This window comes from Pelodiscus sinensis, chromosome 23 (assembly GCF_049634645.1).
Source record: "Pelodiscus sinensis isolate JC-2024 chromosome 23, ASM4963464v1, whole genome shotgun sequence".
In the NCBI taxonomy this organism is placed as follows: Eukaryota; Metazoa; Chordata; order Testudines; family Trionychidae; genus Pelodiscus; species Pelodiscus sinensis.
Window position 1 is genome coordinate 9,165,214 of NC_134733.1, and position 23,830 is coordinate 9,189,043.

Below are 23,830 nucleotides of genomic sequence, written 5' to 3' on the forward strand. Positions count from 1 at the left end.
AAAGTAAAACTACTCATGTATCTTCTTGAATGCAAAGCTTTTTTTCACATCATTTACTGTGCCTGAAATTACCTCTTTCTTAATGTGCCTTGATCTATTAGGTACAGTTCATCCCTACTCTGGTGTCAGACAATGTGTTGTTGTTGTTATTTTGTAATGTAATAAATACATAAAACGGCATTATACAGATTTATGTTCCTTAATGAAATGCTCTTTAAATTTAATTCCCATTTCTTTTTGCTTACATTTTCTCTAGTGATCAGTTATCCAAGCTCTTTTTGGGGAGTTACTTTGTCCTTGTATTTAAAGAGGATGGTACCACTAGTTTTATTTAAAAAAAAAAAAAAAAAAAAAAAGAGCCCCATAACTTCAAACATCTGATAAAGTGGGCTCAATCCTATGAAAGCTTATGTCCAAATAAATGCGTTGGTCTTTAAGGTGTCACTGGACTTCTCATTGTTTTTGCTGAAACAGATTAACACGGCTACTACACCTTTGAAACTTGGTTCTATGAATTTATTAAGAGTGCTGAAATACTTTCGGTATTAGATGGAGCGGTCTTGCAGTAAATATGGGTTCATGAATCTTTGGAAGGGTGTGCTCTCTTTTCTCCTAGAAATTTTGCAAAATGTGGTGGGCTTTGTGTGTGTGGTGTAGATTTTACTAACCTAGGCACACAATTTGCGCCCCTACCCCAATGATTGATGATGATGTATAAAACTAAGGAGATTTTATTCTTGGAAATAACAAAATTAAATAATTACTCTAGAAAAGTATTTTGCAATGATGGTGTGAGTTTACATAATCTTTACTTCATTGTTTTTGGAATTCAAAATAGTAGTACATAACTGGCTAAATATTATTCCCACTTAATATTCCCAAGTTTTGAAGTTTTTTCCATGGTTTTCTGGATTTTTAGTCTGACTCAAAACTTAATTTCAAAATATTGGCGCATTGTTGTAATGGTTTTGTAAACATCAAGCCAAGATAAGCAAAGTCTTGTCTGTCTGAGCATGTTTGTTGAATAGGGCCTCAGAGCTATGTAGGTCTTTCATCTTCTTCCTATTCTGTTATTAGATAATAGCATATTTTCTCCTTGGGGACTTTCCATTCTAATGAGATCTAGGATTGAATATTAAAATGAGAAAAAGTGAACAACTTTTTCCACCCTTTCATAAGGCAGTACAAAACTAGGAGGAATGTAGGCTGTTTAGTGTAGGTGCACATATGTAACTGGGAGGCACTTCACCCCAACAATTTAAATTTTTAATTGGTTTCCAAATCAAAGTAATTAAAAAAAATTACTGTATTTAATAAAGGGAGTTAAAGTTCACATTAAAGCTTTCAGAGAAAAATTCACACAATTTGGTACTTAACACTTTGTCTTCAAATATTAACTAATAATTTGCAATGAAAACTCAATTTGAAGAAATTTCCTAAATCAGCTTGATTAAAAAAAATGAGAACAACTTCTGGTGAAACAAATTTTGTTCATGGAGGATCTCATTCTATAAAGTTACTCTGATTTTCTATTTATAGTACCTTAAGTACAACACATAAGCTTAAGAGCTTGATTTGTGGTGCCACAAAAGTAAACCAAATAATGGAATTTGGTACTGTATTTTCATTTGTAAACACTACACACAAATACAAACACCTCCACCCAAAAAGCTTCATTATAATAATCATCTTTAATAATAATAATTCATAACACTGTGCTAGGTACTGTATAAACACATACGAGACAGTTTTTGTCCTGAAGAATTTCCAGTCTAATTAGACAAGATAGATGATAGTAAATGCTGGAAAATGACTTCTATCATCTCTCATCTTCACAGTTCTAGAATGTAAATCCAGAACTGTTTAAAAAACACAAAACAAATATGTATCTTTTGGTTAAATTGTACAGTAAACGTAAATCAATGGATTATTTTACAATTTAAATGGATATTAATACTTTGGGGGGAGGGGTGAATGGAGTTTTGTTTTCACCTGGTGCAGTGGTTTTCAACCTGTGGTCTATGGACTTCCAAGGATCCACAGGGCTCAAAACAGAATTTCAAATCTTTTAGGGGTCTGCAAATGAAAAAGCTTGAAAACCACTAATGTAGTTAGTTGTCTTCAGCTAAGAAGAGAACACTATACAGGTTAAGGGCAGTGTTCCCTCTAAGCTGTGTGTTTGTGCAGCCATTCAGGAGAGATTTCAAATGTCATGCAGCTTATCAGCCCACAGGTAGGTTGTTTCTGCCATGGTGCACATTGGCGCATACCTGTACATGGATGGAAAAAAATCCACACATGAATTAAAAAAATTAGAGGGAATACTGGTTAAGGGAATGTGCCCGAAGACAATGCATCACCTTAACTTTGCCCTGCTAGGGATGTCATACTTAACATGTAAAGTTTTAGGAAACTCTTTCCTCCCAACCCTATTGAATATCAAATCTAATAGTTTTGGGAAAAGGTGTTTAGTAAAGATATGTTAGTAAAGCAATTGTGAAGAAGTCTGAATTTGGGTTGCAATGTGTGGTCCTTAGTGTTATGGTAGTTGTAGTAATAATTCAGGTGTATGCCTCTCTGGGAAGGAATAGAAGGGGTGTGTTGTTTGATTGCTTTGTTTAACTTTTAATTTCCTTGCTTCTGTGCATTGTTCATATAAGTTGTGTTTTGCAATCCTTTTCTGTTCTTATGAAGAACTTACAAACAACAAAGTTCTTTCTGTATTTTTTCTACATGTAACTTTCAAACTTTGCAATATCCTGTACGTAATGAGAACCACCACTACTATAATGTACACATGCTTCTTGCTGAATTATGCATTTACTCTTAAAATACAATATTAATTTTTGCTGTCATCAAAATTTAAGAAAGTAGCTCCAGTAGATAAATTTTAGATTTTTTTATGTTGTTTTTAGTGAAAACTCTTATACAGGAATGTTTTCTGATCCTTGCCTCCTGTTTTCTAGATATTGTTGTAATCTTAATCTACATCAAAATCAAGTGACCGTGGATTTCCTCAAAGTAAAACCCTTGTTCTAATTAGTATTGCTAATATGGGAAATGTTCTACTGTATAAGGTTGGACTGATGAAGGCAGGTCACATCTTAATTTGGCAGGACAGGGTCAGACGACTTGATTTAGCTACTGATTAGCAACTCAAACACTAAACTCAAAAGTGTGCGTGGGTTAGGGGTGGGTTCCATGGACAGCCAGCCATGGAACTTACAAGTTGCATGCTTAACACAGCACTGACTTGTATTGCTCTTTGTTGTCAACCCCCAATTGTAGATTATTTAGATTGGAGCAGGAACATTGTCTTCATTACTGGCCACATAGCACCACCCCACTGACATTGAGCAAATATTTTACCTAACACTTATTCCATCATGGCTCCAAAACTAAGAATGGAACCCAAAATTGTAGGCCACTATTATATTTAAAGTTACACTTGTTTAACTACATATTTTAAATCAGTTTACATTTGTGTAAATTTCTATGTAGCTGCTTACATTGCTTAAAACCTGGTATATATATTAATACAGGTTAATCTGGTTGGCATTGGCCTTACATTTTACTTATGTGAATGTGTAAAGTATAATGGTCACTACAGTTTTACACATAGATTTGCTGATAAGCCTTTTACTTAATTGAAAAATGTATATGCTTTGGAATTTAGCAAATTGGGAAAACAATGGCTCGGATAGCTTAAGAAAAACTATAGTTCTCAAAATAGTGTACGTATTTTAAAAATCATGATACTTATCCATATTAACACTTTACGTATATATGATTAGCTATGTCACAATGTATAAAGCGAAGCTAATCCCTTCATATAAAAAACTTGAAACCCTTTATACATTGTTACAGTATTCCCATTTATTGTTAAAAGAATTGTCAGTAGACTTTGCAACTAATGAATGCTAAGCTGTGCATGTCACATCTTGTAGACAAGAGATTCTGTTTGTAAGTATGAAAACAAACTTACTTACAGAGAGAGGGGAGTTGGCAAACGTAGCAAGCAGGGGGTGTAGCCCGCTATTGTTCGCCAAAAAACTTAAACAACAAATGGTACCATAGAGCAGTGATCACCAAAGAGTAAATCAGGATCTACTGGTAGATCTTAGAGACTCTGATAGCCTCTTGGCCAAACCAGTCAGGATCACCTATCTCATGCCAGCACTTCAGCTGCCCTTCCCCCCCCCGCCCCCCCCCCCACTGCTGTGTACCTCTTGCCATTTGTCTTGGAGCTGTCTTCCCCACACCCGCTTGCTGTGCAGGACAGAGGAGGGGGTGCTGATGTCAGGGTAACCCCCTTGCACCTTGTATTCTATCTCTACAGAATGGAGGGGGGCACAACAGGACTTGGGATGGAGTTTGCTAGCTGCTTTTGACTGGTACAGGGCCAAGGCAGAGGTGACCCTGCCTTAGCTCCACTGCACCACCACCCAGGAGCCACCTGTGATAAGCCGTGTCCAGCTGGAAACTGCATCCTGAACCCCTGCTCCAGTCATAAACCCTCTCCTGTCCCAAGCCCCTCCCCTAGCTCTGAGCCCCATAGACCCAGACTCCCTTACAGAGCCTGTACGCTGAACCCGCTCCTGCACCACAACCTCTGCCCCGGCTCAGCTCACAGCCCCTCTCAGTCCGAATCCCTTAACCCCAAACCAGAGGCTGCACCCCCTCTCTCGCTCCTCCTGCCTGATGAAAGGAGGGAGGATGGAGTGAGCAGGGGCAGGGCCTTGAAGAAGGCACACAAAGGAAGTGCGGCAAGAGCAGGGCTGGCCCACAACATTTTGGCACCTGAGGCGGGGAGCTCAAATGATGCCCCCATGTCCCCTAGCTTGAGCCAGCAGCAGACACAGTTTTCTACACTCTGGGTCCTAGTGGCACACCTCCTCCTTCTCCTCCCAGTCTGGCACCTGAGACAGTTGTCTCAGTTCACCTCATGGTAAGGCCAGCCCTTGGCAAGAGTATTTGGCTTTGAGGTAGATCCTGGATTGTACTTAAATTCACAAAAGTGATCTTGTGCTTAAAAAGCTTGGAGACCACTGCCTTAGACTAACAAAAAATATAGATAGTATCATAAGCTTTTGTGGGCACAAACCACTTCTTCATCTGTGGGCACAAGCTGAATTGGGTTGTGCCCTCAAAAGCTCATGATACTATCTATATTTGTTAGTCTCTAAGGTACCACAGGAGCATTTATTGTGTTCAAAGCTTTTTAGTTACAGACTAACACTGCTACTCCTGAGACTTTTATTCGCAAATGATTTCCACAAAATCATCACACCACATTCATCAGTTTAGCAGGATGGGGGACTGTGAGTAAACTCATGGTTGGCACTGTACTAGAGGAGAACAGGAAATTCTGCATAAACAAATGTCTTTACAAGCCCCAAAAGTTAGATCTGATCACAGTAAAATATGGATGCCTAGCTGGAACCTTGCATGTACTGAGTTCTTCTAGTGTATGAGGGCATAATAGGATTTCCCCCTCCTTTGGCTCTGCTGAAACTTAAAATAATAACTTGAGATCCCCTTAGCTCTAACCTAATTACTTTAAAATTATAAATTATTTCTGGCACCATATTATTCTTCAGCTATGGAAAAGGATGGTTTCAGGAAAGGCATTTGTATCAAGGACTAATGAATGGATTTAACTCCTACACTGAAGCAGAATTGTTCTGAATAGAGAAATGCTTATGAGATAATTTGAAAAAATATATGCAGAGGTATTTCCCTGTTACCCTGCTCAAGCTGGGAAAACCTTTGAAGAGAGTCACTAAAAAATTATGATCCTGATTATTCTCGTTAAGACTACATACAATTATCAGTAAATTATTATAATGAGCAGCATGGTGATGGCACTGAAATACCAAAGTCGTAATTGTAATGATTTGTGTTTAGTTCAATTTCTTGTTTCACTCTTTTTCTTTTTTGAGTTTGTGTTGCATAAACTCTTAGTAAAAATGTGGAATGGTGCACAGTTCTCTCTTTGGTACTGAGTCCTGCCATGAGGGCAGAGGACTGGACTGCATGACCTCTCAAGGTCCCTTCCAGTTCTAGTGTTCTATAATTCTATCTGTGGGCTTAATTGGGGGTGGAGGGAGCAGAGGGCTCTGAAATCTGTAGTAATTATCTTCCATTTTCCTCTTGTTTCCTTCCTCTGCATAAACTTTTCCTGTAAATGTATTCTTAAATTTAAGTTCCAAACTGTTAACTTCAATAGATGGCTGTTCCCTATGGTTTTCTATATTTCTTATTATTTTTTGTATTGCAGACAAGACTGTTGTTTGTGTTGTGTAAATAGTTTCAATTAGCACTATTAAAATGAAGGAAATATTTAGTATATGCTTAATTTAAAATATATGTTAGAGAGTTTGTGAATCCAGAGTTGCGAAATTACATGTTTCAAATATTTTCTCTCTCTAATTATATGCAACTCATACATAGAAATGTAAGCACAGTTAGTCCTCAGTAAAAGTTTCTTGGCTTAACATGAACTTTGAAACACATTTTAAAATTCGTTTGATAAGAAACAGTAGATTGGGAGGAAATACTTTCTAGATTACCTCGTGAAACAAGGTGTCAGCATTTCCCCTGCTAGGAAGAAAATATGGTTTACCAGGCTATCTGCATACTGTATCTTAATTTAAGATCTTCTGTTACCTACACTCTCTCTCTCTCTCTCTCTCTCTCATTTTAAAGCCGTACCTTCCTTTTTAAGAGCAGAGCCCTCTTTTACAATCTTCTTCCAAAAGGCAGTATTTTCCGCATCCATTGCCGGGGGATCAGAGAACTGTATTGGTTCCGTGAGGTTTAAAGAAGAGGAGTAGTTTTCCATGTTGATTCCTTTTTTGCAACTTGTGTCTTCAGCCAGGGCTCGGTGCTACTGTCTTTGACACATTGAGTCCTCCTTCCAGCAGAGGGATTTGCTGCAAAACCTTTTTTCTTCCTCTCTCGGTTGCTCTGCGGTGCTGCAGCAGAGCCTGCCTTGCACAAGCCCAGCCTGGAAGGGTTAAAGAGTTCTTCCTGTTTGGTTAGGCAGGCAGTTAGGAAATATGTTCTTAGTGCAGAGTACAGCTGTTTGCAATCCCCACAGCAAGCTCCACGCCCTCTGGCCCTGCGCCTGCTTCTCTGCCTTTTGCTAACAACCCTGCCTCTGATTGGTGTTGCATTTGTCTCTTTGCTTTCCTCCAGCCAATTGAGCCGGGCGAAGAGCTGTTAGTGTGGTACAATGGGGAAGACAACCCAGAGATAGCAGCTGCTATTGAGGAAGAGAGAGCCAGCAACCGAAGCAAGAAGAACTCCCCGAAAGCCAAGAAAGGTAAGAGCTTGCCTCTCGTTCCTCCCCATGCCCTGAGCCCTGGAAAAGGAGGAGATCGCTCCAGATCGACCCAGAAACTTGCGCCGGGAGCTGGAGTGAAACTTACAAACTTTTACCGATCCTGCCTGCTCGATTAGTAATCACTGCAGTACTTTTCAGCGAGGAGTGGCGTTGTAGGAGCAAGTATGTCTGGGTGACCTTTTCCAGACTCTCCTGCCTGCTCAGCTAAGCAGCGCTGAGTTAAAGGGACATGCCTCCCTCTTCGGGCATGCCAGCGCTGCATACTTTCTCCTTTTTAAAAAGTCGCGTCGGAGTTCTTCGCTACTTTGGGTTGCCTTTCTTGCTTTCTCACGCTGAACAGAGACAATAGAAAACACGGAAGAAGGGGTGGAATCCTGGACTGATGATTAAAATATTCATGTTTTAACTTGTCCTGATTTTCTTAAATTAAAACTTGAGGGAAAAATGGTGATCTTCAAAAATACATAAAATCTGATCTTTTAAAAAAATTTTTGGCACATAGGTCTTATTGTGATTGCATTCCTGCTGTAACGTGGTATTGTATTAAATAACCATATTTCCCATCTGACGAAGTGAGTCTTTGCCCACCAAATCTTATGCTCCAATAAATCTGTTAGTCTATAAGGTGCCACAGAACTTCTCCTTGTTTTTGCATATTTCCCATGTGCAGCTTTTAATGGCTAGTTGATGGTTTAGAATGGTTTGAGGTAACGATAGTGCAGGCCTCACTTAGATGAATTCAGACAGGAACCAAGAAGAGCAGTGTACACTTGCAAGAAGAGCAACAGTTAATTTAAAGCCCACAGTTTGAAGTGAAGTTCTTTACAGGCCTGTGCATTCCATTGAGGTTTGAGAGATGATACATTCAGTGTTACCAAAATACGATCCTAACATATTCATTTCCTTGATGAGTTAACATCATTATAGCAATAGTTGTTTGCACCACAACACTTAAGATTAGGTCAGTATTTTTTTTAAGTAGCCTCTTTCTGCTAGAGTGGGGTTGCTGCTAAAATTATTTGCATGCAGAAAGTTATGCAAAGTGTCCACAGAGCAATATGTTTCTTTTGCAAATTATAAAAAGCTGTCCTGAAATAGGAGTGAAAATGCATATATTGATTCACAAGTTTTAATTTTTCGAACAGTAGCAGTTTTTTGCCTTATGACAATGTGCAGCCTGAGAATATGAATTCTTGATTTTAGTTAATTATTTGCATAGTTTAGGATAGGAGAATAATTGGAGGGGGAGGGAGGTGAAGCAATTATTTCATTTGTAAATACAATATACTAACCTGTCTGTTAATGTGCCCCTGCAGCAGCCAGATTGAGAAGCACTGCTATACGTTAGCTGTTGTTTCGATTCAGTTATTTTAAGTCAAAATCATACTTTCTGATAGAGTTTTGAAAAAGTTTAGGTTTAAAGAATGTGTAAATCTATACAGTAATACAGTGATTAAACTAGGCATAGGTTGCTGCTACTTTTGTCTCAAGAATATATATTTTGTAAGATTCTGAATGTGTTTTAAATTAATCTGTACAAAAAAAGTGTGATTTTTTTTTTTTTTTTAAATAGGGAATACTCGTTTTAAATACAAATTTATGGCCCAGTACTGCTTGTGCTGAAATTAACAGTAAAACTCATATTGGAAGCAGGAGCAAGACTTTTAGAAAATGACATTTTGTCCTTGATTCAAGTTTATTTTAGGATTGGGGGAGAAGCATTAAATGAAAGTGCAACCATAAACAATGTAACAAATCTAAAATTCATACCCTAATTTTGATTATAACATGGTAAAACATTTCCTTGGCACATACTAAGTAAGAATTGTTTACGGCCATCAATGGCAGATTTATGCATTTTAATAAATGTGTATTAGCCTAGTAAATACAGTTTTGGTTAGTAAATACAATTTTGGTGTGTGTGTTGTTTAGACAATAGGCAATAATGGCAACCTTGGAGATTTTATTTTAATCACAAAAGAAAGGAGTGGAACATTTCCAATATTATTATTCTTTATGGTATTAAAATTGTATGTTAATAAAATTATGGACAAGTCTTCACTAAGCTAATCTCAGGGTTCTTGAAATTGTTGTTACTCAGTAATACTAACCGTTTGGGATTAATGGTTCATTTCTGGACAAATTTTTAATTATAGATAATAAACACATAATGGACATCATTTCTGTTTTACCCCAAGCACATGAAAAATTACCCAAACAGCAATCTATTGAAAAACCAAAACAAAATAAAAATGCATCTGCTTGTAAAGGATAGTTTGGGTGGAATTTTACTCTAGTTGATTGGTAAAGGTAGAACAAATATGTTGCAAAGAGTTGCCCACCATTAAGGCTTCATCATCCATGCTTTAAATGATATAGCATATGCACATCCAGATGCATGTTTGATAGCTCCCTGAAAATATCTGCTCATTATGCAGTAGCAGTCAAAAAAGCTAACTATGTTAGGAAATGTTTGTAAAGGGAAAAATAATAAAATACTATGTCACTGTATAAATCCACAGTGCGCTCTCACCTTGAATATTGTGTGCAGTTCTGGTTACTTCATCTTAAAAGAAAAATCCTTAGAATTGGAAAAGGTGTAGAGAAGAGCAATGAAAATAATTAGGGGGTATGAAACAGCTTCCATATGGAAAGATTAGGATTGATCGTCTTAGAGAGATGACTAAGGAGGGATAAAATTGAGTGAGCTGGAGAAAAAGAAAAGGGGTGTGTTGTTTGTTTGTTCTCTCCTCCCCTCCCCCAGAACTAAGGGTTACCCAGTGAAATTAATAAGCAGCTTAAAACAAAAAAGGAGGTACTTGACGCAGTCCCAGTGCTTAGTTAACCTGTGGCATTCATTGCTATGGAATGATGTGAAGGCAAAAAAGTAAGTTTGTTAAATAAACTTGTACATGATAGCTCTATCAGTGGCTGTTAACCAAAATGAGCAGGAGTGTTCCTAACCCTCTGACTGTCAGAAGCTGAGAATGGACAACAGAGCGTGAATCTCTCAAAATTGCTATGGATCTTTCGAAATTGCCTTGTACTGTTTATTCTCCCTGAAACAACTGCCACTGTCAGAAGACAGGATACTGGACTAGATAAACCATTTGTGAGATCTATTCCTTGCTCTTTTTTTTAAAAAACAGAGTTTATTGGAATAATTTTAGAGGAGGAAAAAGTGTATGCTGTCTTTTACACTAGTATTTGTAATACTGTGTTGTTATGTATTGGTATTTAAGCAGATTTACATGCAAGTAATAGTAATTTTGCTTTTGTCGGGAGCAACAACTATAATTTTGCAATCTTAACTGTTCCAGAACTACCTCCCCCCTCGCGCTCTCTCTCTTATCTAAGCTTGAGCTTAACCCAAAGGTTGAACTTTTATGGAAGATTTTAGGAAGTTGCAATCAATCATTTGTGAATTCAACAAGGATGGAAAAAGAGTAACTTTCCACTTGGAAAAAATTCTATCTGTAGTTGTTTAAAAAATACTACTTGTATGTATATTGAATATTGAATGTAGTTATTAGAACTGGAAGAAGAAATGTCAAATAATTTTATAGGTTAATTCCTACTTTACTGAAGTTGTTGGTTTCCGCAGAAGTGTGAAATTTGAATTCTCATTAGACACCTGACCAGGATAGTTAACCTGCACATCACATTTTGTGTTCTGAAATGCAGATTTTGTCTCCTTCATAGGTCTTAAATATAGCAGTAGTTTTTTAAGAAATATTGAACATACAGCTTAAATAGCTATGAATGAATAGCAGTTTACTTTAATAAATATGCCTTTTTTACAAGAGAGAAATTTTGGCTGTTTAAAACTTTAAAAACTACTGCAGTCTTAATTTTCTTTATAGATCTGCGTAATAAAATACTTTAAAAATAATGTAACAGGTATTTGTGTGTCTGCATTCAAATACTCCTGAGGTTTTAACCAGTGTAATGCGTTTAGTAAGCAAGTATAATCTTTAACTAGTTGTTGGATTTTGAACAATTTGCAATAAGCAATTCTTTGGATTTTATTTAACCAACTGATCATTTCAGAAGTGATTGTAATATATAGCTAACAAATTAATATCTCTTCCAAATTAGAAATTCCATTGTGGCTTCCTCCTAAACCCTTTGTATCCTCTTAAATTTGTATTGAGAAGATTCTGTTAATCTTAAAAATTTAGTGTGACATTTGGAATTATTTGCTTTGCAAAGTTTAGATGGCAATTAAGCATGGCAGGCAGAGACTGAGATAGGTGGAAAGAGTAATATTGAAATGATGATGTTCTCCACTGATTCTCCCTCTGTCTGACCTTTGTTTCCAAGCAATCACTGATGGCAGTAATATAATAATCCCTCTTAAAACATAACTTGGAGTTTGTCTGGTATTCTCCCACACTTCATCCTGCTGTTTCCTGTTGTTTTTGCCACCCTTGGGTTTTCTTTATGCCTTGCAGAATTCTACCTTCACTCAATATAGTCACACAGCCTCTTCACCCATCACTTCTGATCATACCACTCAGCTTTGTATTTTCATCCTTCTTAGAACTCCATTTGTGGAATAGTTTACATCATCTGGTATCTGTGCAAGTAGCTAGTGTATGATTTAGATTGAAATGCATGATTGACTGTTTTTCTTCACATTTCATATAAGCCTAGGAGTTGCTAGGAAGAGTTCCATAATAAGACCTCAAAATCAGTAATTTCTTTATATGTGCTTGAAACTTTGCATGTGGAAAGACTGTAGTGATGCGGAGTGTGTATCTAGGTTTGGGGGAATTTCAGAGTAAAGGAGCAACTGAAAAACTTTGTCTGAACTTTAAGTAGTGTCTAAGATTTTTCTCAGAGCCTAATGAAGCCTCATCTTCATACAAGACAACGTAAGAAGTCTGTATTTGAAAGAGGTAGCAGGTAGGGCTGAGACCATGGAGATGAGAAGATTGTTTCAGTGAGGCTACATCGTGCAGAAAAATCTTCTTAAAAAGCATATTTTAGCTGATTCTGTAAGTCCAAACTTTCACTAGAATAAGTCTAAAAAAGCATAACTTTTTTTATTCTTCTGTTGTGATAATATAGCCATCACATTTTTAAAGTGAGGTGTGTTTTGACTTTCCTAAGCCACGTTTGGTAGAAGCCAAACAATAGCATTAACATTGGCTTTTTTTGTTGTGTTTAATTTTTTAAAGAAAGTTAAAAGTTCACAACTACATCAGGTGAGTAGAATAGCCTTTAATTGCGCTCTCTATCTTACGTTTGCCTTTCTCCCCCTTTACACAGCACACTTTAAGAATAATAAAATTAATGAATAATACAAAAGTGGAGCCTTGATCAAGGGTCAAAGATAGCATCTCCCCATTTCTAGATGCTGGGGGTGAGCGTTGGTTTCCCAAAAGGATATTTTATACCAGGTTTTGGTGTGTTGTGTAGCTTTAATCATGTGTATATTGTCTGATACATTGTTCATCTCCTGTACATAGGTGCATGGGAACATGGAGGTGAAAGTGTGTGTGTGAGATGAGTTTAAAAAAAAAAGTGTTACAGAAGGGAGAAGTGAGAGTGGAAACAAGTGGAGAGAAATACAAAGGAGGTGGCAGAAAAGTCAATGCAAAGAAAAGGGTGAGAGAAGGAAAAAATGATGTGCTGAAAAAACTTCATTGTGGCTTTGTAAAGAAAAGGAAACTGGAGTGTAGCCAGACAGGGTAAGAGATCATACCAAAAGCAAAAGAGATGCAATCAGTTACATTATAAGTAGTGGTAAATAAAAAAAAATGGATTGACAGTATACAATTAAATACAGACATAACTGTTATATGGAGAGGTTGGAGAAGACATGTTTATTTCACTATTGTATCAGGCAGATTTTTAAAAATGATGTGGGGGGGGGGGGTTGGGTGAGGGATGTTGGTGAGTAAACCTCCTCTCGTGGAACCAAAGGCTTTTAAACTTTTTCGTTAGTTTTTCACACTTACTCATAGTTCACCTTGTTTTCAGAAGATTTTTTTTCTCAGAATAAGACTCTTAAAACTGGATGCTTATGATACATTCCATTATCTGATGTAATATCCTGCTTTGAGGTGATGTTAAATGAAGAAAACTATCAGGAATATCTACCACCATGACCTTTGAACCAAGAGGAGAAAAGTTTGGTTCAGTTTAACCAAATAAAATTATGGTTTCTCACATTCCCCTCAAGAATAACTTTTTATTAGTTTGTTTTTCTTCTGTTTGTCCTGGTGGTGATTCTCCTTCTGTTATGCTTTTCAGGAGTATTTGTGTGTCTGCTATGTTTCACTTAGCCCTTCATCCAGACACCAGATCCCAGTGGAATAAACTCAGTTACTTTCTTCCATGGAAACTCCGTGCCTGTCCCTAAGGGTATGTCTAGACTACATGTCTCTGCCGACAGAGGCATGTGAATTGGACATACCGACATAGTCAATGAAGTAGGGATTTAAATATCCCCCGCTTCATTAGAATAAAAATGGCCACTGCGTTGTGCGGCTCAGCTGTTTGTCAGCTCAAAGCGGCAGTCAAGACGGGGATCTGTCGACAAGGAAAGCCATTGTCGACTGATCCTGTAAACCTTGTGTCACGAGGCATAAGGGATCGGTTGACAAAGACTTTCCTTGCCGACCGATCCCCTTGTGGACCGATCCCTTATGCCTCGTGAAACAAGGTTTACAGGATCGGTTGACAATGGCTTTCCTTGTCAACAGATCCCCGTCTTGACTGCCGCTTTGAGCCGACAAAAAGCTGAGCCGGCACAACGAGGTGGCCATTTTTATTCTAATGAAGTGGGGGATATTTAAATTCCAGCTTCATTGTCTGTCAGAATGTCTAATTTACATGTCTCTGTTGGCAGAGACATGTAGTCTAGACATACCCTAACATTCCCCTCTTTGCAGACCCAGGCTAGTAGATTGGAACAGAGTATGTGACTACATTTTGACAAGCACATTATTTTCTTGCAGTAAGAAATGTGAATAGTATTCTATAATGACACTCTAGGTTCTGTCTGCATTACAAAAATCAACTGTCATGTGACCCAGTGAAAACACATAAAGGAGTATAGACAGGCTCTGGTCATGCCATCAGCTCATACTGACATCATCATGGGGATGTTTGGTGCATAGTATAATCTTATAATATAGTTCCAATGTTGTTGCTGATAAATCCATGTCAAAACTCAGATACCGTAAGTAGCTTTATCACAATATAAATAATAAACGTTGTTGATATCTAATGTAGTTCTGATCAGTTCAGAGAGGGCCTGAAAGGTAGAGTAGTTCTCCTTAAAGGATACTATTCATTTTGGAGCTAATGTGGATCTGGAAAGGGTAAATTAACAACGAACTCTGATCAATTATACTTGGTTATAATGGCATCTTTATTAATGGCTGCATATGAAGTTCAGTTTTATTCTTACAGAGACACTAAAGGAACACTCAGTCTCTTCTTCTCTTGGGTCTTTCACACAGAAACGAGGAGAGAAATGGAAAAATGAGATTGCAAAGCTACAGAAATTGGCCAGGGATTGATTTTATTTTTTTTGTCTAAAAGTGGTTGTATTTCAATTAGGCATTGTTTCTTTCAGAGACACTTTTCTCACACGGAACTTTAAATCAATAACTCTAGTACTCTGAATAGAAGCTCTTGAGAATAATATGGTGTGTATTTCCTTATTAAAGAAAAAAATAATTATTTCTAACTTTCCCTTCATGATTAATAAGAAACTTGATACATAGGAAGGAATATCAACATCTCTGGACAGAACCCCCTCTCCCCCGAAGAAATAGCTGTGTTTTGATCTGTTGCAGAACTAATGTTAACGAAGGGTGGAATAAGTCAGAACCCCCTCCACCCCCCCAAAGAAATAGCTGTGTTTTGATCTGTTGCAGAAATAATGTTAAAGAAGGGTGGAATAAGTTGCCAAAATGGGTGTGCTTTATAAGGATACCTCGTAACTTCCTGCTGATGAGAGAACTTAGGTGTCACAAGTCTTTTCATTTTTGTTTTGTTTCAAAATATTTTTTCTTAGCGAACCAGTTAAATATACAGTTTGAACCTGATGACACCATGCTGGCCTTGGGCTACTCTTTGAAGTTAAAGGAATAATTTAATAAGAATAAAGGAGAATGTGACCTTGAAAACTGTACCATGTTTGGTATGTTTTTATATTTTAAAAAAAACCCCACTAACTCCAGAAACACTTGATGAGAGGACTTTCTAAAAATTGAGTTTCAAATGTAAAATGAAATGTATATTAAATGGAGGAGAATTTAAATATAATTTACTAGTTGGGCTTTAAATAACTACATTTGTTAGTATTCAGCTGTTTGAATATTGCTATACTTTGGTGGGCAATCTGCAGCCCATTGGGGCTCTGTGTGGCCTGTGAGACCTTTTGTTCACCATTGCCCAGGCAAATTCCTCTTGTTTCCATCCACATAGTAATACTGGTAAAGGGGGGGGGGGAGACCCTAAAAGTGACATGCACGTAAAGCACAGGCATGTGAAGTGAGGTACGCGCTGATTGCACACAATGTTGTGAGAGCCGTGAGCTCCTTCTGCATCCAATCAAAGTGCTGCTACGGTTCAATGGACACACCACACAAATTCTAGGCAAGCAAGCGCAGATAGCAAAACTATTCTGTCCTTGGAGACCATCCCGGTCTCAACAGTCTTGCAACCCACTGAGAAGGAGAGTCACTATGCAGCCCACTCACTTTTCTAAGTTGTCCCATTGCTTCACTTGATAGAGTTTTGACAGGGAGTTGGAGGAGGATACCATTTCTATTCGGTCTTGACAGTGGTTTGTTATTTTTATTTAATAAAACAGAATGCTGTATTACAATACCAATTCTGAGTTCACCCAGTCTTCTTTCAAAATTGTGTCTTTTACTTGTGAAAGATGTTTCATTACTTTGATTCTGAGCCATAAGGATGTGAACTATACGTTCCTAAACAGCCAGTAAAAAGTCAGTTTTGTGCAGCAAAGTTTCATTGTATGAAGATCTTCCCTTGCTTAGTTTTTCCATGAGTTGGAGAGAAATTATCTATTTAGATGTTTGCTAATGTAAGATGTTTAAAAATAGGGTGCAAAATAAGAAACATAGACTTTGAAATTGCCCTGATATATATGGAATGGAAAGGTAGCCTGCTAATTTTTGTTTTTGCAGAGTCATTTAATGGTAATTGCCTTGCCAAGTCAGACCAATGGTTCACCTAAGCCAGTATCCTGTCACTGACACTTGCACCAGGTGCTTCAGAATTAGTTGTATGCTTATGCAATAATACATATGCAGGGAGAAGTTTCTTTGTAACCTTGAGAAGTTAGTGGCAGCTTTATATGTCCCAAAGAATGAAGACAGTGGTCACCACTAATTATTTATTCTAACTGATTGAAAAAAAATCATTTCGTTACAATAAATGTCTAATCCTTATTTTAAGTCCGTAAATATATTTGCCCCTCTTGTAAGATTTAATTTTGTTTAAAGTAATTCCTTCCATCTGTTTGGCTGGTTTGTATTTGTTGTCTGTGAGTTTAATTCTGTGTTTCCTGGCTCTTTTATTATGTGAGGTATACAGAAGGGAGCACATGATTGTCTTTATATGTATTCTTAATTTATTTACCTTCATCACATCACACCTCCCCTTTAAATCAACTAGTTAAAATAATTTTCAGTTCTCATCTGGATGTCTTGCCATGTTTCTAATCATTTTAAGTGATCTCTTCTATTTCTGCTGATTTTTTTAAATGATTTGAGAGACAATATCCAGAATGAGAGCATATTATCAAATTATATATTGATGCTATATTTTCAGTAGTATTTTGTTCCTTAATGTAATCCAACACCTTCCTTGCAATCTTTTGTTCATTGAGAATATTTCCATTTAATATTTCCATAGGGCATTTTTGGTGTTTTTTTTAAATATTTCACTAAGGATTTGACTATATGCACAGTTATAATATGTAAATTTGAAACCAGTTGATTAAACCAGTGTGAAGAGTTGTATGGAGACACAGATGTGCTAGGGTGTAGCTTAAGTTAGTAAAGCACAGATTTAAATTAAACTTAAAATAAGCCTCTCAAATGGAGGTGTACATACAGGGATTTTAACTAAGTCAACTAAAACTGGTTTAAGTTTGTAGAATCCATCAATGTGTATGAGTAGGTTTGCATTGTTCCTTTCAGTTGTCGTACTTTGCTTTTACCTACCTTTTGAATTTCATCAGTCGATGTCTGTTTTGCCTAGTCAATAAGTTTCTTGTAACATCTCTAATCCTGACTAACCTACATAATATTAAAGTTTGAGACTACATAATATTGTCATCAGCAAATTTTTCCACTTTGTTGTCTACCCGCTCCAGGTCATGAATAGATAATGAATTTCACTGGTCCTAACTTGTGGGGCATCACACGATTACTCACCTTCCATTTTAAAATGGACTATTGATAGCTAATTTTTCAAAAGGCTAATTTTCCCAACTCTTATTTTATGAATTTTAAGATTGACAGCTATGACTTTCCTTTATAGATATTATGCTGGTTTATAGCACCTATACTACATTGATTTAGATGTTATATGCTTCCATTGAATTTGACCCAGTTTATATGGTACTGAGAACTTTTTGCTGAGTGAATTAAGAGTCTCCTATTGAGTGTTGGATATTCATTCCTTAATATTCAAGTTTCAGTATCTAAATCTCTCCACCCATACCATTATTTCCCTTTGCTCGAGGAAGGGCTTTGTCCACCATTGTGTTTTAGCTATTCTTGCTGGGATAGTCAAAAGAAGCCAAGTAATTTAAATCAATGGGGTGCTTTTGCAAATCCCACCCTCATGACTGCTTGACACTAAGTTGTTACTTTTGTGAGTTGATTTAGTTGTTAATCATCTCTGCATAAAGCTCCTCTGCAATATTTGATAGTTTAAGATGTATGTATTTTAAAATAGAAAATAATACTATCATTTAATATATTCTTATAGTAGCTGTATTGCAGCTATTGTGTAAAATAAATATTTATCATATTTGCTCTCTTATTATTTCACAAGGTTAGCTGGAGAAAAGGATATTAAAATTAATAGAAATAGAGGTATACATGACCATTTACCAGATTATTTTTTCAAATTTGAGAGAGATTTTGAAAATGATGAACATAGAATTTCGGAGCTTTAACCACTGAGATGTTTTCTAAGAGAAATAACTCTCATTGACTTTCAGTGGGACTGGAGATAGGCACTCGCCCTTTGACTATCAAGCCCTAGTTACATGTAACTTCCATTTAAATGCAATGAGATTTTTTTCTTAGGGAAACATCTTGAGGTTCTGAAAGTGGCTTAAACTTAATAATGTTTTGATAAGTTTCACAATCTGAAACTCTAAGCCCCGCAGAGTGCTTTTTTTTACTATCCAGTCAATAAAATTGAGTTTTTCTTGCCCATTTAACATGAGAATTATGAAGCAGAAATAGTACAAATCTTTTCTGAATCTTAAGTTTTAAGCACTTGGTTTGTTTAAAAAAAATGCTTAAATGGTGCAACCAAGTTACACGTATTCATTCACTCTGGTTAATAAAATGTAGCTTATAAAGAAGAGTATAAATTGGGATATAATATTCAACATTATAATGATAAACCTGCTAAACACACTTATATTCAGCCAATTTTAGGGTAAACAATTGACTTTCTAAATGACTTGCTTCACAATGGTTTATTTCAAGTTGTAAAGTAAAACATGCAGTGTTTGAACTCCGATAGTCTCATCAGGAATTGCAAATGATGGCTGAAATTTGTTTTAAAACATTTCGGGTATGTCTACACTGCGGAGGTTTACCGGGATAAAAACTCCGCTGCATCCAGGGAACGCGTTTGCTCTTGCGCTTTTTTTTTTTTTTTTTTTTTTGGCGGAAGTGCACATGCGCTCTTTTTGGAAGCCCTGTCTTCCTCATTCAAAAGGGATCTTCCAAAAGAGGGGCATTTTTCCGAAACTTGGCCCACTGTAGATGGGCCAAATTTCAGAAACGCCTCTTCTGGAAAAAAAAATTGGAAAAAGCTGTAGTGTAGACTTAGCCCCAGTGGTTACCACATTCTTAATTGTGGAATGTCAGTTTCCATGATTTCTGCTGTCCTAGATCTCAGGAGATTTTTCCTGTTCATTCTTTAATAAATACTGTGACCATTTCCCTAAGTTCATTTTAATGTCTATCATTTGTGTCCTTTTCACGGCTATATCCTAAATCGTCCAAATAAGTGTGTATGCAAAAAAGAGTCTTTATAATGATCAGAGGTTTAATTTGCTCAAAATATATTGCTGACTAAAATGAATAATTATCTAATTAGACTGTCATTAAACTTGTGCCCCAGCTGCTAGAAATTGTAAAATTTCTGGTAGAAAATTGAAGACATTTTGATAGTAGTTTTGTGTATTTTTAGTGACTTTTTTGGCTCAGTAAATAATATATCAAGCTGTTTAGTTTGCTCTCTTGTGGTTTGATGCAAACTGTAACTTAAATAACTTCTGTTGTTTGTTCTGTCAACCAATACGTCAAATGTATTGCTGCTTCTGCTAAGCAAGAAAGGCACTGACTGAGCAGTTGAATCATTGTGGCTATAGTTCTTCTTTGGATCTGCAACTCAGTAAGATTTTTGGTCTTATAAAGGTCTAACATATATTATTCCAGGAAAATGCTCATTGAGGCTGCCCTTGACGTGAATGAAGTTTTTGCTTTTATACAGAAAGTGGGGGAAATATTTTGAAAATCAGCAGTACTCCTTCATGAATGTGCAGGGGAATGTAAATGATTCCTTCAGAGAGCATATTGCACTTGAAAATACAGTAAAACTCCAATTGTCCAGCATCCTGTGGTCCGGCAATCCTGATAGTCCGGCACCAACTGGAACCCGGAAGTGCTCCAGCCAGACAGACAATTGGAGTTCTTGTGAGCCCCATGCGTGCTCACGGGCTGGGAAGGGAAGGGGAGGTGAGGAAAAGGGGATTATACCCCTGTGGCGGGTCTTCTGGGACCCACACTGCATCCAGCCGGAGGGCGGGGGGTCAGCGGGGAATGCCGCAGCGAGGGGCGAACCCTCCACCGTTTTGCAGGGAGGTGGGAGAAGCCTTGCGCAGCCACCTGCTATAGGCCAGCTGGGGCTGCAAGAGGGGGTGAGGCGAGGGGCGGTGCTGCGGGACCAACCCGGCAGCATCCCAGCTGCTCTGCTCCGCCGCTTTCCCAAGTCCGCTGCCACTTGCAGGCAGGTGGCAAACGGCAGCGGCAGAGCAGCTGGGGTGCTGCCTGGTTGGTCCCGCAGCACCGCTTTGATGAGGGGCGGCGCTGCAGGACCAACCTGGCAGCACCCTAGCTGCTCTGCTCCGCCACTTCCCTAAGTCTTCTGCTGCCGCTTGCAGCCCCAGCTGGCCTGTCACCAGCAGCTGTGCGGGGCTTCCCCCTCCTCTTTGCAAAACGGCGGAAGGTTTGCCCCTTGCCGGGCCGTTCCTCGCCAACCTCCCCTTCTCCCCTCCCGGCTGGTCGCAGTGTGGGTCCCAGCAGACCCATCACAGCCCCCACCGGAGTACCTCCTGATACTCTGGCATATCTGATAATCTGGCACCCCCTGGGTCCCAAAGGTGCCAGATTATCAGAAGTCTACTGTAATGGGCCTCCATAGTGCCTAATTTATTACCCTTCCCTTACGTCTCTTGATCATAGAGTTGGAAGATGACTGCAAGTTTAATAGACACGAGGAATCAAAATTTTGATGTGTGCAAATGCAAAGCCTTATTAGTGACTTCCTGTTAAGTAGCTGTTACTTATATATTTGAGTATTGTTAGATTAGAAAATTGCAGTTAACTGACCTTTTTTCACTACGACCTAAGTTAAGGAAAATATTTAAAGAGCCCTAGCAAAGTTTTCTTTATCCTGCAATACTAGTTGAATAGTGGATAGTGTTACATCAGTATTGCCTTGTGAAATGCTAAAAATCTTGTACAGGATGTAACATTGTACGCTGCAATATATTTGTCTTTCATTATTTTGAGGCTTTATATGTCTCACTGAGGGCTCAAATAGTTGCTTAATCTCCAGTTTTTATCATCTCTATTCAGAGGATTTTAGAAAATGTAATGGTTTTCTTCATGGTAAATGTGATTATGAAAATATTACCACACTTCATTTGACATATATTAGCTGTAAGGATGTACACTTATTTCTGCAGTGAGAATATCTGTATTATTGTCACTTCTGTTATGTGGTGTTAGATTCTTAGATGCAGAGCAAAAGGCCACAAGAGGGAGGTGGGAGGAGGGAGGAAGCACTGTAACTGGGAAGTGAATGAATAGCCCTTTCTGGCTTGAGCAACAGATTACAACAGCATGTATAGTTATAAAATAGATTTGCATAATGAATCAAAACTGACACCACAGTATTCTAAAATTAGTAAAATTTGCAGATATCAGTGAGGCAGTTATATGCCATGTGATGCAAAAATTATTGCTGATCATTCCATCCAGATTAATTTCTTGAATTTCTGAGTGGGAATGTAAAGGAGTTGCACATCTGGTTGGAAATGGTTACAAAAATAATTTTCATTGGTAAGCATGCTTACTGAATCGTTTTCTATTATCACAGTTTTCCATGAAACACAAATTGTAGTCTCCAGTCTCTTCTAGTTTTTGGGAGCACTTTTAGTTAAGGATCTTGTACTTTCATTCTGCTTACAAACAAGGAAGTGGAGGAGAGGATATAATGGTAGGAAACTAGCAATGTATAGTGAAAAAGTAGGTGAAAATACAAACATACATTCCATTTTGGTGGTGGAGAGAACATTTTTGGCAAATAACATTTCCTGGATCTGGCAGAAATACTTGGGTAAAATAAAATGTAATAGTGTAATAAAATGACTAACAAAAGGCAAATTGGCTGAATATGAATTTAATATCAGTATATTTGGTAATTCTTGAGTATTTCTAGTTTCACGCTTGAGAGGAAGGGGGTGCAATACCTGGGGGTTTCAACACTAGTAGGTAATTGTCTGTTTTCAACAGCTCTGAAAGACTTTGTTTGCGATTGATAGAAAAACCAACCTGTCCTATGACAACAGTTCCAGTGCTCCAGCCAGATACAAAGGCAGCTCTGTTTCCTGGGTATAGCAGGCATTGCGCATCTATGTTCTCCAAGGGTGTGTTTAGACTACAGGGTTTTGTCGACAAAACTATAGCTGTGTCTACGCTACCGCCAAGGTCTGTCGACAGTAAGTTGACAGAATGTGGCAGTTTTGTTCACAGCGGTAAACCTCATTCTATGAGGAATAACTTCTTTTTTCGAGAGAGTTATGTCAAAAAAAGGTGCTATTGCATCCACACTGCTTTTTCAGAAGAGAGCGTCTAGACTCTGTTGAAAAAGCAGCTTGCTTTGTTGACAGAACTGGCTGTAGTCTAGATGCTCTTTCTTGACAGAGCCTTTGTCGATGGTATCTGTTGACAAAGTCTCTGCTGACAAAAGCCTGTGGTGTTAGATGTACCCCAAGTGAAGCCATAGCCCCTGTTTGGATGAAACCATTTGGATAGACTACTTTGCACTTTTAGACTTTGATGCAGTGATGACTCGGTGCACCAATCCTTAAGACCTCCGATTGGCATGAAGATGCAGGAAGCAGCCTTTTTTAGAGGTAGCAGCACCAGTAGCATTTGGGGGTACATTAAAGATATCAGCATTTGGTCTGCATTGACGGTATTACAGCCTTAATTAGGGATGTTAAATATCTGTTAATTGAATAGCCAATCTCCATTAATTTAAATTGACTATCTCCTAGAACTGGAAGAGACCTTGAAAGGTCATCAAGTCCAGTCCCCTGCCTTCACAGCAGGACCAAGTACTATCCCTGACAAATTTGTGCCCCAAATCCCTAAATTGCCTCCGCAAGGATTGAACTCACAACCCTGGGTTTAGCAGGCCAATGCTCAAACCACTGAGCTATCCCTCCCCCTAATGTCATTAACCATTATCCATCCTCCTAATTCATCATTAAGGTCATGAATTCTTATTGGTTACTCAACTATTCTTTAGTCCCCGGGGGGTGAGGCTGGCAGCCATTGCACTCCGTTCCCACTCCTGAGGAGCCCGCTGCTGCCACTGTATCAGAGGCAGCAGTGTGAGGCAGCACGTGGGAGCTAATCTGCGATGGGAATGGAAATCGTTCCGGCTTTGGAGAAGAGGTGTACTTACCCATAGTCAGCAACATGTCCTAAGCCGGCCATTGGATACAGATGCAGACATGGTATTCTGCTCCCCCCCTCCCCCCATGTAGTCATCCTGCAGTAAACTGTCCCTCACACTTGCTGCCATTCCCCTCCCTCTCCCCGTGGTCATTTCAAAGCATAACTGTCCCTGCTATCAGACCCTTCCCTTTCCATGTTATGGAAAACAGTCGTATTCCAGGCACATCACATTGTCCTGACATAAACAAACCCTTACTTTGCTTAA

General features: G+C 38.1%; 1 protein-coding gene and 1 long non-coding RNA gene across 3 annotated transcripts in view; one reads left to right on the forward strand and one right to left on the reverse strand.

The window, feature by feature from the left end:
* PRDM2 (PR/SET domain 2) overlaps positions 1-23,830 on the forward strand; it is a 117,922-nt gene that overhangs the window by 63,339 nt on the left and 30,753 nt on the right. For both annotated transcript variants that reach the window (XM_075906443.1, XM_075906442.1), the window contains one exon: positions 7,201-7,327. In XM_075906443.1, coding sequence (XP_075762558.1) covers positions 7,201-7,327 — 127 coding nt within the window. The remainder of the gene's footprint in view (positions 1-7,200; positions 7,328-23,830) is intronic.
* Positions 345-7,204, reverse strand: LOC142819420 (uncharacterized). The gene is made up of 2 exons (XR_012897303.1): positions 6,715-7,204; positions 345-2,270 (listed from the first exon to the last, which is right to left on the reverse strand). It is a non-coding gene; the product is annotated as an uncharacterized LOC142819420 (long non-coding RNA).